General features: G+C 41.0%; 1 protein-coding gene across 6 annotated transcripts in view; it reads left to right on the top strand.

Moving 5' to 3' along the window:
- The window catches only part of ARHGEF18 (Rho/Rac guanine nucleotide exchange factor 18), a 251,495-nt gene that overhangs the window by 179,809 nt on the left and 55,051 nt on the right, over positions 1–16,635 (top strand). For all 6 annotated transcript variants that reach the window (XM_069977931.1, XM_069977932.1, XM_069977930.1 and 3 more), the window contains 7 exons: positions 1,880–1,947; positions 4,301–4,361; positions 8,037–8,175; positions 9,347–9,459; positions 10,624–10,761; positions 11,619–11,866; positions 13,357–13,482. In XM_069977931.1, coding sequence (XP_069834032.1) covers positions 1,880–1,947; positions 4,301–4,361; positions 8,037–8,175; positions 9,347–9,459; positions 10,624–10,761; positions 11,619–11,866; positions 13,357–13,482 — 893 coding nt within the window. The remainder of the gene's footprint in view (positions 1–1,879; positions 1,948–4,300; positions 4,362–8,036; positions 8,176–9,346; positions 9,460–10,623; positions 10,762–11,618; positions 11,867–13,356; positions 13,483–16,635) is intronic.

The raw sequence follows: 16,635 nt of genomic DNA, 5'->3' as shown, positions 1-16,635 counted from the left end.
TGCGTGAAAATCCCAGTAGATCAGCAGTTTCTGAAATACTCAGACCAGCCCTTCTGGCACCAACAACCATGCCACGGTCAAAGGAACTCAAATCACCTTTCTTCCCCATACCGATGCTCGGTTTGAACTGCAGGAGATTGTCTTGACCATGTCTACATGCCTAAATGCATTGAGTTGCCGTCATGTGATTGGCTGATTAGAAATTAAGTGGTAACGTGCAGTTGGACAGGTGTACCTAATAAAGTGGCCGGTGAGTGTATATATATATATAATCAAAAAACCCACCCATCCCCTGCCCCACTTACCTACTTTACGGTCCTTTTACACAAAACGATTTGTTGGCGTCAGAAGGCCACAAACAAACACTCATCACAAGATCTGTGCTCGTCTGCAGTGCCTTTACAGGGCACTACAAATCGGGCGGCCGGGCTGCATGAATGATCCTTGTATTGTTCGTTCAGCTCTGGAAACTCACAGCACAGATATACAATAATACTGTGCTGTCAGTTTCCAGATCTTAGGCAGTGTATACTTACCATCCAAGCTGTTTGTCATCCAGCATCCGAGTCTCCAGTCTTCCAGCTGTATCTTCTGCGACTTTCAGTCATTCTGGAGGAGGTGGGGCCTGAAGATACAGACCCAGATGCCGGATCACAAGCAGCTGCATACTAGATAAGTACAATGGTCCCTCAACATACGATTGTATGTTGAAACCTTTGTATGTTTGAAACCAAAACTCTATGAAAAAATTCTGATTCTGGTTCTGATTCCCCCCAAATATCATCCCAAAATGAGAAACAAAATGAACATTTAAAGGAAAATGAGCAGATAACAAATATGGATAAATCAAGTCCTTATATACAGCAATCAGAAAAAGCGACTGGAGACTGTAAATTACTTTCTATGATCAGAGCATTTTTAAGATTCTGTACAGATCACACAAGGTCCCAGAAAAGTAAAATGAAGCCGTCCTGATCTGGTGCCCTAAGGAGCAACTTATTCTGGCACAGGTAAAGAGCAGTACAGGACATGTAGTATCACAATGTACTGTAAAGAATCTCACAACTAGACAGCCAACCAGTGCATGCACTTCAGTAATACTGGGGCTTTACCAGTAAAATGGCCGCTTTCATTGGTTGATCATCTAGCTATTCTCATGTGCCGAAGATCCTGACTGTCTGTAGCATTGTACAGTATGTTGAGTCTGGTCTTAAGTTACAGTGGTCCAGAAAGGAACATTATATGTTGAAAATATTGTAAGTTGAGGGACCACTGTAAACATTGCTGCTTGTGATCTGGAAAGTGACAGCACAGATATAATTATATCCTGTATGAACTGTATTATCCTATATACATACCTGTGCTGTCAGTTTCCTTTTATCATTACTGGCCTCACATACCCCTGTTTACACAGGAAGATGTGCGGCCAATAACGATAAGTTTTAAAGCAGTTTCAAAAAACACAATCAGCCGAGGATCATGTGTTTTCCCTCTCTTCAGCTGGGGGGCGCTTATCAGCTGTCGGTGCATTTCTAGCAACCCTGCTGCATGATCTGCCCATGTAAAAGACCCTCTACATGGCTAAATTATTACTGTTTGTGATGGCGTTGGAAAAGTGCAAGAAAAAGTGGAAAAAGCTAGTGGGTTAAAGTGATTATTGGTGGTTCTATATGATCTGTATACCTGAGTGTGTATTTCACATGTTGTCTCCACTCATCTACTTGTGTCACAGGCTTCCAGTGTTTGCTCACGTGCTTGCTGGCATATTATACACTTACTGGCTGCTGACATGCCAGCCTCCTTATATCTTTCTACATGCTCGTCTTTCACATTCTCCAAATAGGGCAATTCCCATTTTGTATATCTTATTTTCTTGCAGATTGTGCCGTAAATGTCCATAAAAACTGCAAGACGTTACTACCTGAATGCTCCAGCAGCAAAGCAAAGGTAATGTCATGCAGACGTTTATTCTTTATTCTAATAGTAATGGCAGAGACATACACGTGCGGGCATTCTCATGGCATATTTGCTGTGCACATATTACATGCTTCTTGTCCCATGAAATCTGATTTTGTCTAAAAGATCTAAGAGTTTTGTTATATGGGAATGAACTTCAGTAAAAACTCAGTGTTGCATGTAGCTGCATACGTCAAGCTTTGCTGCTCACTGAATGGATGTGAGAACACAGACAGTTGTGTTGCTTTCAGCTCTGAAGGTAAAGGCCCCTCTGTTCTGTTTCTTTCCATTTTAGTGTAATCACCAGTCTTCTAAGGCTACACATACATTTAATGCATGTTTAATTAAAGTAAAAAATGTTAAATTTCACGCTAAAATAGCAACATTTTTGCTACTGGTTTATAAAAATCTTTGCAAAAATATTGCAATTTTACCATGAAATTGCTAATGCATGGCAAAATAGCACTAATATCACTAATTAAACGCACATCAAATGCTATGTGTGAACACAGCCTAAGGGTATGTTCCCACGCAGTATTTTTGCTCAGTATTTTGCAACCAAAATCAGGGATGAAAACACAGGCTTTCTTCACACACTGCTAAAATTTATGGATAGCCACCATTTAATGGCAAATAATTGCCGGTATTTTAAAACAATGTTCCCTGCTTCACAAGGCTTTGTAGCTAACACAAATGAAGTATGTCTTATGATTTATCTTTAGGCTGCCTTCACATCTACAGGATCGCAGTGGATTTCACGCAGCAAGTTCTGCAGCGAAATCCGCTGTGATACTCTGTAGTGTCATTCCCCATGGCTCTACATTCTCATAGCAGATTTTTATTCCACTGCGCGAATGTATCCCCTGCCAACTTAATCCACCACTGCTGGGCTAGTACGTTACCTGTCCGCACTCCCGTCTGCTTCTCCTGGCTTGCTCCTAGCTCCCTGACGTCCCGCTCAACCGATCAGTGGCTGCAGCCGGACATTGTACTATAAAATGAAGAACCATAGGAAATTACATTACAGAGTATTGCAGCGGATTTCGTTGCAGAACGATACTTTATGTGTGAAGGCTCCCACCTTGTCCAGGCTATGTTCACACACATTTGAGTTTCATTGCGTTAACTCAATGAATGATGGTCGGGCGTCAATTAAATGATCAATTACCGCAATAAAGTAATGCAGTGACGCAGTGATTTTGCCGCTCAGTTCTATGAAAGTGAAAGCAGCTCAATTGTAATACCACACATAACCAGGGGACATGGGTGGCACTGTTTGTGTCAGAGAGAAGCTGTGCTTTTTTCAATCCTTCATAACTCTTTTAAACTTATCCCATAGGTATATTAGGAGGGATCCCTTTGTTATTGCCCAACTGTTATTGACCCTCCTATATGGTAATAATGCCCCCTGTGGTGACCCTCCTATATAGTGATAATGCCCCCTGGGGTGATCCCCCATATAGTAATAGTGCCCCCCTTTGGTGACTCTCTCCTATATAGTAATAAAACCTCCTGTGGCGCCCCCTATATAGTAATGATTCCCCTTGTGTTAACCCTCCCATATAGTAATGATGCCCCCTGTTGTGAACCACCCCAAATATAGTAATAATGCCCCCTGTGCTCCAACAGAAAAAAACAAAACATTATGTTCACCAAGTCCTGGCTCCCATGATGCATGAAATGGGTCTTTCCCTCACTTCAGCGCTGCAGCCTGTGAGCCACGAACACAGGATCCCCAGACAAGCTCCATGACATATCATTGTGCGGCCAGACTGGGGCCACATCCCAGCAGCCCTCTGCCATTCTGTCTCTGAACACTGAGGCAGTGAAGGGGGAACTGCCTGGGGCTAAGCAGTTATCCCTAGACTGCAACCATTCAGGAAGAGTTGTGTGTGCTGCTGGGCGCCTCTCTCCCCATCTCCCCCTAGACTTACATTATGTGGCTGTCACATGACCCAGAACTGGAAGACAGCACGCAGAACACTGACTTCTCCCTGCCTCTTCTACTGATCAGTTCTGGTATGAACACACAGACCCTGACCGATAAAAAGAGGAGCTGGTGTAAAGTGATCTGTACAGAATTATAGCGTCAGGTGACACCAGTAGATAGTGGAAACAATGGCAGCTCTCTGTGGAATGTTTTCTTCAAGTGTCACAGAAAACGCTCAGTTATGTTTCACATTCATCCCATGGGGACAGATTCTGTGTATTGTAGTCTGTGTCCATGAATCTTGCTGTAAAGCATGTCACTAAATGTGAATAATTAGGAAATCTAGGTGATAACGGCCTTGTAAGTTTCTTAATTTACCTGATGAGAAAAACGTATCTGTTGTTTCTTCTTCAGAAGGACAGCTCCTACAAGCCTGTAACATCTCCCCAGTTATCGTCTGTGTCCTATCAGCAAGGTACTGTCCAGCTATTACTTCCTTTATGTAAATTTTAGACTCTATAAACTTAGACTTAAACCAGACAGTGGAAGGGTAAATGCGACAGTGAACTCACACTGTACTGAAGGGTAAATGCCACAGTGAACTCACACTGTACTGAAGAGTAAATGCCACAGTGAACTCACACTGTACTGAAGGGTAAATGCCACTGTGAACTCACACTGTACTGACGGGTAAATGCCACAGTGAACTTACACTGTACTGAAGGGTAAATGCCACAGTGAACTCACACTGTACTGAAGAGTAAATGCCACAGTGAACTCACATTGTACTGATGGGTAAATGCGACAGTGAACTCACACTGTACTGAAGGGTAAATGCGACAGTGAACTCACACTGTACTGACGGGTAAATGCAACTGTGAACTTACACTGTACTGAAGGGTAAATGCCACTGTGAACTCACACTGTACTGACGGGTAAATGCAACTGTGAACTTACACTGTACTGAAGGGTAAATGCCACAGTGAATTCACACTGTACTGACGGGTAAATGCCACAGTGAACTTACACTGTACTGAAGGGTAAATGCCACAGTGAACTCACACTGTACTGAAGAGTAAATGCCACAGTGAACTCACATTGTACTGATGGGTAAATGCGACAGTGAACTCACACTGTACTGATGGGTAAATGCCACAGTGAACTCACACTGTACTGACGGGTAAATGCCACAGTGAATTCACACTGTACTGATGGGTAAATGCGACAGTGAACTCACGCTGTACTGATGGGTAAATGCCACAGTGAACTCACACTGTACTGATGGGTAAATGCCACAGTGAACTCACACTGTACTGAAGAGTAAATGCCACAGTGAACTCACACTGTACTGAAGAGTAAATGCCACAGTGAACTCACATTGTACTGATGGGTAAATGCCACAGTGAACTCACACTGTACTGATGGGTAAATGCCACAGTGAACTCACATTGTACTGATAAATGCGACAGTGAACTCACACTGTACTGATGGGTAAATGCGACAGTGAACTCACATTGTACTGATGGGTAAATGCGACAGTGAACTCACACTGTACTGATGGGTAAATGCGACAGTGAACTCACACTGTACTGACAGGTAAATGAGACTGTGCCCACATTGTACTGACAGGTAAATGCGACCCTGTACTGACTCTACTGACTGGTAAATGTGATGCTGTTCTGAAGGGTAAATGTGCCACGCTACTGACTGGTAAATTAGCTACTGTACTAACACTATATTAAAGGGTAAATGTGACACTGTACTGATATTGTACTGAGATTATACTGACGGGTAATTGCACACTGGACTGACACTATACTGACTAGTAAGTGCCACACTGTAGTGACGGTTAAGTGCTACACTGTACCGATACTGTACTGAAACTGTATTGATGGTAAGTGCTACACCGTACTGATACTGTACTGACGGGTAAGTGCTACACTGTACTGATAGGTAAATGTACACTGTCCTGACACTATACTAAAGGGTACATGCTACACTGTACTGACACTGTACTGAAGGGTAAATGCACACTGCACCGACACTCTACTAAAGGGGAAATACAACACTGTACTGAAGGGTTAATGCACATTGTACTGAAGGGTTAATGCACAGTGTACTGTACTGTATTGACACTATACTAAAGAGTTAATGCGACACTGTGCTTACACTCAACTGACACTGCTACACAGTACTGGCACTACTGTAGGGTAAATGCACACTGTACTGACACTATACTAAATGGTAAATGCTTCACTGTACTGACATTGTACTGATGGGTAAATGCTTCACTGTACTGACATTGTACTCACGAGTAATTGCTACACTGTACTGACACTGTACTGATGGGTAAGTGCTACACTGTACTGACACTGTACTGATTTGTTGTGAATTTTTCCTTCCCCATTGATTTCAATTGTGGAATCTTATGTAAATTGACTTTCTGCAGATTTTCATATCCTTGCTGCAGGTCAGATTCTGTCTGGAAATAATCTATCGTTTGGGGATGAGATTTGCAGAAAATATGTTTACTTTGCTGACACTGAAAATCAGCGTCAATCTTGTGTGAATTTACTCTCAGAATGCTCCGCATGTATCACAATGGTCCTGGCTTGTCATTAGTTTTAAATTGGCTGAGGGTCATGCTAAAGTCTGTGCTCAGATGTAGCAAACTGTTTGGCACATTTGAAGGGGTTAGCCACTTTATAGTAAAATTGTTCAGTAATATTAGTGTACTCCTCACATCTTAAGTACTTTTAGCAGCAAAATATATTGCTGTATGCAGCTATTTAAATATATTGCAGTAAGTGCAGTGAGTACAGGGAGCTGCTGTCAGTAAGTGCAGTGAGTACTGTACACTGAGTAATTTTACTATACAGTGGACAATCTCTTTATGTTGCGGCCTCTTATAAGTTTTACACTGCGGTACATATGCCTTACCCTAAAGATGCAAATTAGAACTAATAATGTCTGATTCATGAGAATAACTGTGTACTCTGTGCACTTCCAACAACAGTATATAAAAGAGTCATAATAATGTTCCATATTGACTGTTTTATAAGGCCGTGGCATTTCAGCTTTAGGCTGGGTTCACACACAGTATATTTCAGGCAGTATTTGGTCCTCATTGCAACCAAAACCAGAAGTGGATTGAAAACACAGAAAGGCTATGTTCACACAATGGTGAAATTGAGTGGATGGCCGTCATATAAAGGTAAATAACTGCCTTTATTTCAATACAACAGCTGTTATTTTAAAATAACAGCAAATATTTGCCATTAAATGACGGGCATCCACTCAATTACAACATTATGTGGCCATATCCTTTCTGTGTTTTTTTAATCCACTCCAGGTTTTGGTTTCAATGAGGACCTGACATGAGGACCAAATACTGCCTGAAATATACTGTGTGTGAACCCAGCCTTAACGTTTCCACACTGAGGGTATGTTGACACTACGGAATACGCGCTATGTTATATGGCTATACTCTCTATAGTATATGGCTGTACACTATAGTATAAAACTTTACACTGTATAGTGTATGGCTATACTCTCACTAGTATATGGCTATAATCTCTATAGTATATGGCTATACTCTCTATTGTATATGGCTAAACACTCTATAGTATATGGGTGCCTAGCTAGTGATAAATACTGGAGATTGTAATAATGAATAGCAGCCTAGAAATGGAATTGTCAGTTCTCGCCTGCCACTGAGGAGAGCATAAGTTTATCTCATTGGCTGTTAGAATACGCTAGATGAAATTGTCTCTTTGATTGTCAGCCATGCAGGTTTGGTCAATAACAGTTTGTTCAGCGGCGGGGGGTGGCTGGGGGGTTTCTAGAATCATCGCTACAAGGGTTCAAAGCTAAATCTCATGTGCGATTCAGTGCACTTAGAGGTGGACAGGAGCTGAGAGCAGCATGGGGAATGCCAGCCTGAGAAGAGACAAGGGAAGTGGCTGTCACACCTTCCCCTCTAGAATATCGCTGTACAGCTCCTATCCAAGGAAATGGGGCAGAAACTTTGTCTTAGAAAATGAACTCTTGACATTTCGCATTTTCTCTGCCCTCCGACAAAAGGCAGATAGTGGCTTACAACCTGACGGCAGTTACACCTACTCCAACTCAGTCTTTGCATCTTTTGCAGCTTCTTTCAAGGATCATCCTCGCATTGCTATTGTGGGGCTTGATGGGACACATGCGCAGGCTCGGGGGCTCGGAATGACTGTCACTAATAGAGGAAATTCAAGAGTGGAATTACAAGCGACATCAAGAAGCCGAACCAGGTAACACCTGTACTCTTACCCTCTTCTCTCTGTGCAAATCTTTATAGTAGACACCATCTTTTTTTTCATGTTAATCCTGCTGTGTAAAGTGCACATAGTTCAGGATAAGAGATGGGAACAGATGTTTTAGCACAGTTTTGTGCGTTACATGCCAGTGTTTTTTGAGCTACAGTGAAAAATAATCAGTTTATTATTATTATTATTATTATTATTATTATTATGAATAATGTTGATAGCAGAATTATCATACTAACAATAATAGCAGCAGTAATAATAATAACAACAATATTTAATATTATTTCCTTTATTTTATCCCCTTCATGACAAAAGGTCATTGATGCCCGGATTTCCAGGTCACAGTGAAGCCGTGTTCTCTTTCATAACGCTTTTACTTTTCCACCTACGGGACTGGTTGGGGGCTCCTTTTTTGCGCCATGATCTACATTTTTTATTGGTGACATATTCATACATACCGTAATAAAAAAAAATACCAATCCTGGTGGGTTTTTTTTTATCCCCCTTTTGTTTATGCTGTTTAGCATGTGGGAATAATATTGTTAACCTTCATTTAAATTGGCATGCTACCATACCAAATGTGTTTGTTTTTGCATATTTTTATTTGTATAATGGGTGGTTTAAACATAGAAACATAGAAGATTGTTGGCCAAAAAAGACCACTTGGTCTACCACATCTGCTGGAAGTTTATTGACTGGAAGTTTTTTAATATTATTCTTATTTTTTTTAACTCAAATAAGCAATCATTAGATTTCTTATGCTGCTTAATGCTATGCCTAAAGCAGACTCTATGAGAAACTCGCTTTTAAGTATTATTCCTCCGTCTGTCAGGGTGACCGATCAGTCAGCCACAGGTTCTTCCCTTGTCACTGACACTTTAAGAGGTTAATGGCAGGCAGCTGCCTGTCATAATGCCTGACTTCTGAGACACTAATGTCTGATCACACACACATTAAAACCCCTTGACTTCAGGAACATGTGTGTGTGTACATAATATACACACACACACACACTCCTACTGCATGGGCATTGGTAGTAGGAACGTATGTAGCCATATGGCTGACATGGAGGGGCCAATCTGTTTCTGTTATACCATTTTATGGAGGCTTCGTGCTTAACTTTTTTTAGATAATTATTTTTCATATTTTTTGACAGTTCAGCAGTTGCAGAAATGGATGAATTTGACTCAAATTTTACCAAGTTGAGGATCTTCACAGATGATAATGTTTCACTAGCTCCATCTACAGCAGAGCCTGCGTTTGTGGAAGGTAAGTGTTCTAGACATGTGCTGTGTGTAACAAATACTGTGGGTTTAGTTAAAGAGGTATTCTTTTTTTAAAGGGACTGGGGTGTAAACAAAAACACCCTTTTCCTCACTGCTTAGTCGACCACTGCAACCCGACAGAAATGCGATAGCACAGGACACTGTGTCAGTGGAATGAGCATCATTTTTTTTAGATATTATTTTCCACCCTGGTCCCTGCTGTTAATGGAAACTGATACAACATCACCTTCCTGTTATAAGTTCTTTGTTTTCCATTATTCTTGGTGTTTTACTTCTATCACCAAATTTCTGTTTTTGATAATGGTAAGCTCTGCTTTCACTTGAGTCGTGTACTACCACTAAAGAAGGAATTGGTCCTGCATTTATTGCCCCCTGCCTGGTCATAATTGGTCATGTGATCATTAACCCCTTCATGACCAATGTCATTAATGCCCATATGTCCAGGTCACACTGAAGCAATGTTCCTCCTCACCTTCTAAGAGCCATAGCACTTTTGTTTTTGTCGTCTCATAGCATTAATCAGTATTATCGGCGCTTTGCCTGAAGCAGACTCTGAGAAGATCACCATCCTAACAGGACAGATGTAAGTATTATTCCTGCGTCTGTCAAGGAAAGTGTTCGGGACACTTGCAGCAATGATCAGTCAGTGACAGGTACTTCTCCTGTCACTGACTCCTTTAAATGCCACGATCGCTATGGATTGCAGCGTTTAAGGGGATAATTCTAGGCAACTGTGTGATCCAGGCTTCCTGTCATTACATCCGGCTTTTAGGACACTATTGTGTGCTTCGCCGATCACAATGGTCACCGACACATTCAACCTCCTTCACAGTCAGGAACGTATATATAGATTCCTTTTGCATGGGGCATCGGCAGTAGGAATGTTGTCAATATATTGTCAACATGAAGGGGTTAATACTGGATTCTGCTTAATAATAAAAAGAAGGGAGTTTCTTGACAAGCGCAACAGTAGTGCCACATGTATTTGTATGAGCTAGTGCCCTGCATCTCATACATAAATTATGGGTCAGTTGTTATTTATTTACTGACGTTTCTACTAGTGTCAGATATTATTGTATGAGTTTATACATCTATCTTATAAGAGTTGGTAGGAGCTTCTTATAACTACTAAATTCTCATATTTCAGATGCTTTTTCCTCTGTGAGAGCTGAACTGGAAGGTGATGCACTTGAATTTGAGTTTGAGTCATGGAGTAGCGCTATAGAGCCGCCATATGCCAAAAAGCAGAAGAAAGAGGTCATCAAGCGACAGGACGTAATATACGGTGAGGAAAAATAACATTAGTCCTTTAAGGGATAATCTGGCGATTTTTTTTTTTTTTTTTTTTTTTGTCTCTTTAAAATCAACTGGTGTCAGAAAGTTGTATAATTTTGTTATTTACTTCTATTTAAAAGTAAATATTCTTTCCAGTCTCTCACAGAGGTTTTCTATTTTAATCTTTTTATTTATAAAGGTGTACAAACATATAAACAATGAATAATGAATTTACATAAGGAAGATTGCATTGTATATAATAAGCATATAAACAGATCTTTTAGGAAGTACAAAAGAATGTTAACCGGAAAATAAAACGAGAACAAAACAGTTGGTACCAATAAGGATACTTTCTTTTGTGAGAGGTAAATACATTAAGACGAGGAAATATTGACTATGTCTCCAGGGGGACCATATTTCGTTGAATGATGTAATTACTGCTATTACCATATGCTTTTTCTTCATAGCTATAAGTAAGACTTAGTGATTGAGTCACCTATGGCATCTCTGGAATGGTCTGTGATTTCCAATGTCATGTAAGATTTCGTTTGGATGTTAACCTAAGGGACTCGAGCATTTATAATGCGCATAAAAGGTTTTCTATGGGTATTTGCTACTACTCTGGACAGTTCCTGACATGGAAGGAGGTGGCAGCAGAGAGCACTGTGAAAGAATACACCACTTCTTGCAGAACATACAGCAGCTGATAAGTACTGAAAGACTAGAAGTAATTTACAAATCTATATAACTTTCTGGTACCAGTTGATTTAAATAAAAAAAAATTCCACTGGATAACCCCTTTAAGAATTCCATGATTATGTTACTCATGAAACCAATAATTTATAACTCTCGTTTTCATGTTTTCAGAGCTTATGCAGACAGAAATGCATCACGTACGAACACTAAAAATCATGCTGAAAGTGTACTGCCGAGCTCTGAGAGAGGAGCTGCATGGGAGTAAGGAAGTCCACCAGCTCTTCCCGTGTGTTGATGATCTTTTGGAACTACATGAGCAATTTCTGGTACGATTTAAAGAGAGACGTAAGGAGTCCTTAGAAGAAGGCAGTGATCGGAATTACATAATACAGAAGGTTGGGGATATCCTTGTGCAGCAGGTGAGAACATATTCTGTTTAACTTGTTGTAAATTAGAAAACTGACAAGTTCATTTGTTCTTCAAACATTGTTTATAGTCAAGACTGCTGTGGACTGTGGGGCAGATTTATCAAAGGGTGTAAAATATACCCTGGTCTAAACTGCCCATTACAACCAATTACAGCTCAGCTTTCAGCTCTGGTAAAATGAAAGCTGAGCTGTCATTGGTTGCTGTGGGCAGTTTACACCAGTGTATATTTTACACCCTTTGATTAATGTGCGCTTGTGTCTTTTGCATATCTGCAAAGCTTCATCCAGATCTTAAACATATGTGGATGAGCTTTGTGAACACACTGCAGTTTTACATAGAAGTTGGAGTATGTCTTTATTAGATTTGTTATACAATTGGTCAGTTTTGTTTCAGTGATGCGATAGGTGGATCATATCCTTTCACTAAGATGTCTGTTCTAATACGCTTTCAATAAAATGCAGAGACACAAAATCCAACAAGAAAATGTAAATGGAAAGAACCTCCACAAAGTACTGTAGGCTATTGTCCACATAGTTGTTGATTATTCGTCCTTTTCAAAGCCAGACCTGTCAGACTGATATATTGGTGTGTACCGAGCTGCTATCTCTTTCTTTCAGGCTTCGGTTTCTGCCGTTTGGCAAGTGTATTGCATGGGCAGGCTATAGAAATATAATTTCCTTCCTGATGATTATTTGGAATCCATGGGTAATAGATTGATGAAGTTTCAATTCATTCAGATTATAGAATTTTTTACATCATTTAGTGTCAAACCTTTTTGAAATTAGCAATGTCTAAATAGACTCGGCCTATTGATTTGGGGGGGCTGCATGGCCAGTATTGAAGGAGATTTCTGGTAAAAAAATGTTTTAAAATTTTTTATAAAGTCATACAACTTTGTAATATAACTTAATGTGTCTATTTGCTAGCAGCAGTGAGGGCGGCACAGCCTCTCTGTAGGCCCCAGAGGTTGTGTTGGGAACGGCAGGCTTTATTATTATATACCAGCGATGGTGATAATGAGCCTCCTCCCCTAATGTTTGTTCTAAAATTCTAGAATCGACATTACAACTGAGGAAGCAGCCTGTGTCTGGAGTGAAGCCTGGTCACTGTTTTATTGAGCAGTGGTTGGAGCACTACTCTAATAAGGTCTTTCCCCAACTTTAAGTGTACTCTAATGCTAATATGCATTAAAATCATGCAGCAGCAATATCTAACATCAGAACCAGGGCTTCTGCTACCATGGCAGTTTCTGACACAACCACAGGTGGCAGCAGAGGAACTGTGTCACCCCTTACTGCAGCCATTCAATTGAAACATGAAAGAAGAATTACATTTTCTGTAATAAAGTTGTATTACGAAGTTATATAATTTTTTATGAAAGTAATGTTAAAAAATCTCTTTAATTGGCCATTTTTCCATCCAGTATGTAATTTGTATTTTTCTTGTATAGCTTTGTAATATGTTTGCCCTGTGTGTTTAGTTCTCAGGTGACACTGGGGAACAGATGAAGGATAAGTATGGTGTGTTTTGCAGCCAACACAATAAAGCTGTCAGTCACTATAAGTTTCTTATGCGGGAGAATAAGAAATTTCAGAACCTAATGAAGGTAAGTGAAGGGTTCATAAACCAGACATAACATTTTTTTCTTCTGTTGTAGCTCTCTCTGGAGCCTGCATTGAGGGGTGCTACATGCCCCTCTGCCATCTTTGTGTGTGGTCTCCTTGGGGAGCTACCACACACTGACTTCTTTTTATTCTCAGCAGCTTGGGCACTTGATGTGCCTCTCCTTCCTAAGAAAGGCTTGCATCATGTTTTATTTGGCCCATGTTCCAGCAGCCCTTCTATATTACATAAATACTCATATACACACTCTGGTTTCCCCCTCCAAACACATGTATGGAGACACATTACCCGTTACCAGGCGATGTTACTGTGCCCTCAGAGAGATCCCTCTGCTACTCTGTGTCACAATCGGGACATGGAACCAGACATATTACCCATTAACAGACGCGTTTCGGTGCTCTGAGCATGACTATCACAATTCTAATTTTCCTTCTGCCTATGGCAAACATGGCAAGTATTTAGTCTTCTCTTTCTTGGGCAGCTGCAGTCTCCCAGGGTGAGGTTCCCCCTTTACTTCCTGTACTGTTTCTCTAGCGCCCTAAGCGTAGGTGTATGGTCGCTTCGAGGTCTAGCTTCTCCAAGTGTCCTTGCTTGGCCATACTGAGGGAAAAATGTTCTCAATTACTGCTTCTCTCTTCAAAAAGCCCTTCTCTCCTCCTCGAGCATAGAATATTTAGTATAATAAGTATCCTCCAGTTGCCATCTCTGAGGATGTTATTCCAAAATAGTTTTCTCCGACAGGCAGGTGTGTGTTTCAGGTTCTCACTGGCCTCTGTGATCACTCCTTCTTGACTTCCTTGTCCTTGGTCTTCTTTTTGACCTTCCATGCTCTCCAGATGGGGTTCCCAGTCCCCCTCCCTTTTCTTGTCTTCCATTTGGCGTCCTCGGGAACTTTTTTCCTTTAAAGGGGTAGTGCGGCGCTAAAAAATTATTCACAGAATAACACACATTACAAAGTTATACAACTTTGTAATGTATGTTATGTCTGTGAATCGCCACGTCATCAGCCGCTCAGCCGCGATTGGCTGAGCATAACTGTGCTCAGCCAATCGCGGCTGAGCACAGTTGTGACGCGGTGGAGGGGGGACAGCAGCAGGGATTCGGCCGTGCGTCCGAAGATGACGTTTGGCAAAAAATGGCGGACGGCCCTCGACACGGATCAGGTAATGTATAACCGTTATATATATATAAAGCTAGTGGGCACCACTAATAATCATGGAGTGCTAAACTAATGTATATAAGTAGTACATCATCCTCTCAAAAGAAAAAAAAGCATATGCACAAAAAATGGTAGCACATCACAAAAATCTTTATTATAACACTGACATAGATACAAAAATACCACATAGATATATGAATGTACAGGAGTAGTAAAATGAGGGAGACAACACCCCAAATACTGCTCTACATTAAAAACACTAAAATGTCACCACTCTGACTCTGGACTGTATGTACAATAACAAAAATCCAACATCTCTACCTAGACAGAGACCCAGTAAAACAAAATATAACCACAAATAATGGAGCAAAGGAAAATTGGAAAAGATCACCATATACAGTCCAACAGAATGAGAGTCAGATGGCAAGAAATCACCCCACGTGTTTCGCCGTCTAGCGGCTTCCTCAGGGATGTGGCTACACGGCGGAACGCGTGGGGTGATTTCTTATCCCATCTGACTCTCATTCTGTTGGACTGTATATGGTGATCTTTTCCAATTTTCCTTTTTTTTCCTATGCTCCATTATTTGTGGTTATGTTTTGTTTTACTTGGTCTCTGTCTAGGTAGAGATGTTGGATTTTTGTTATTGTACATACAGTCCACAGTCAGAATGGTGACATTTTAGTTTTTTTAATGTAGAGCAGTATTTGGGGTGTTGTCTCCCTCATTTTACTACTCCTGTACATTCATATATCTATGTGGTATTTTTGTATCCATTTCAGTGTTATAATAAAGATTTTTGTGATGTACTACCATTTTTTGTGCATATGCTTTTTTTTTTTTCTTTTGAGAGGATCAGGTAATGTATAATGCACCACACACTTCCGGGTACACGGGCGGGGGTGGTGGGACACGAGAAGGGGGCGATTCACAGACATAACATACATTACAAAGTTGTATAACTTTGTAATGTGTGTTATTCTGTGAATAATTTTTTAGTGCCGCACTACCCCTTTAAAGGCTTCCTCTGCTTGCAAACAGGGGTGTTCACTGGTCCATGTCTGGCCTTACCTAAGGCTCTTCTCCAAACATATCGCATTAGTGGCAGGCTTACTTGTTTCTTTTTCCATTCACCATTAACAGCCCCTTGCTTTTTTGTCACTGTTTCCACCAGAATGCATCTGGCTTCTAGCCTTTCCAATTGCCTAGGGCTCCTCTTGAGCCCTTGAGTCCTTTAATCTTTTCAATGTGGGCACTAGTCCCTGCACCAGGTTTTTTTGTTTTGGCCTTCTCCCACTTTCGCAACAGACAATCTCTTCCGTTTTTTTGCTGTTCTGTGCTTACCAAAGCAACTTCTCTGCTCACCTTTTGAGGTGTTGGGATTTCTAGATCTAGTACACATATAGGGGGAGTTTTATCAAACACGGTGTAAAGTGAAACTGGCTCAGTTGCCCCTGGCAACCAATCAGATTGTACCTTTTATTTTCCAAAGACTCTGTGATGAATGAAAGATGGAATCTGATTGGTTGCTAGGGGCAACTGAGCCAGTTTCACTTTACACCATGTTTGATAAATCTCCCCTATAGACTCTAATCTATGTATTACCTGTTGTACCCATTGTCTCTGTGACAGCTCCCCTACCCATCAGCCTTTAACTTGAACCTCCCTCTACAGTTATTACAGGGACTTAGGGCTGGGCGATTAATCAAATTAATTTGTTTAATTCGCCCAGAATTCTAGAATCTAGATTAGATTTTTTTGTGAAAATAGTAAATTCTATTTTCACAAAAAATCATTGCGGGCGGTGAGGTGTGCGGCGCCGCAGTGGGCGGTCTGGAGAGGAGCGGTGAGGTGTACAGCGGCAGAGGGAGGAGAGGTGTACGGCGGCAGTGCGGTGTGGGACCTCCAGCTGCATAAGCTAGCAGAGTCGACGCTGACCCGCCGCCCCCCCAGCATCCCTGTCGCACATGGAGCTTC

This window comes from Dendropsophus ebraccatus, chromosome 7 (genome assembly GCF_027789765.1).
Source record: "Dendropsophus ebraccatus isolate aDenEbr1 chromosome 7, aDenEbr1.pat, whole genome shotgun sequence".
Classification (NCBI taxonomy): domain Eukaryota; kingdom Metazoa; phylum Chordata; class Amphibia; order Anura; family Hylidae; genus Dendropsophus; species Dendropsophus ebraccatus.
The sequence above is the reverse complement of the archived record's forward strand: the minus strand, read 5'-3'. Positions and strand labels throughout refer to the sequence as shown.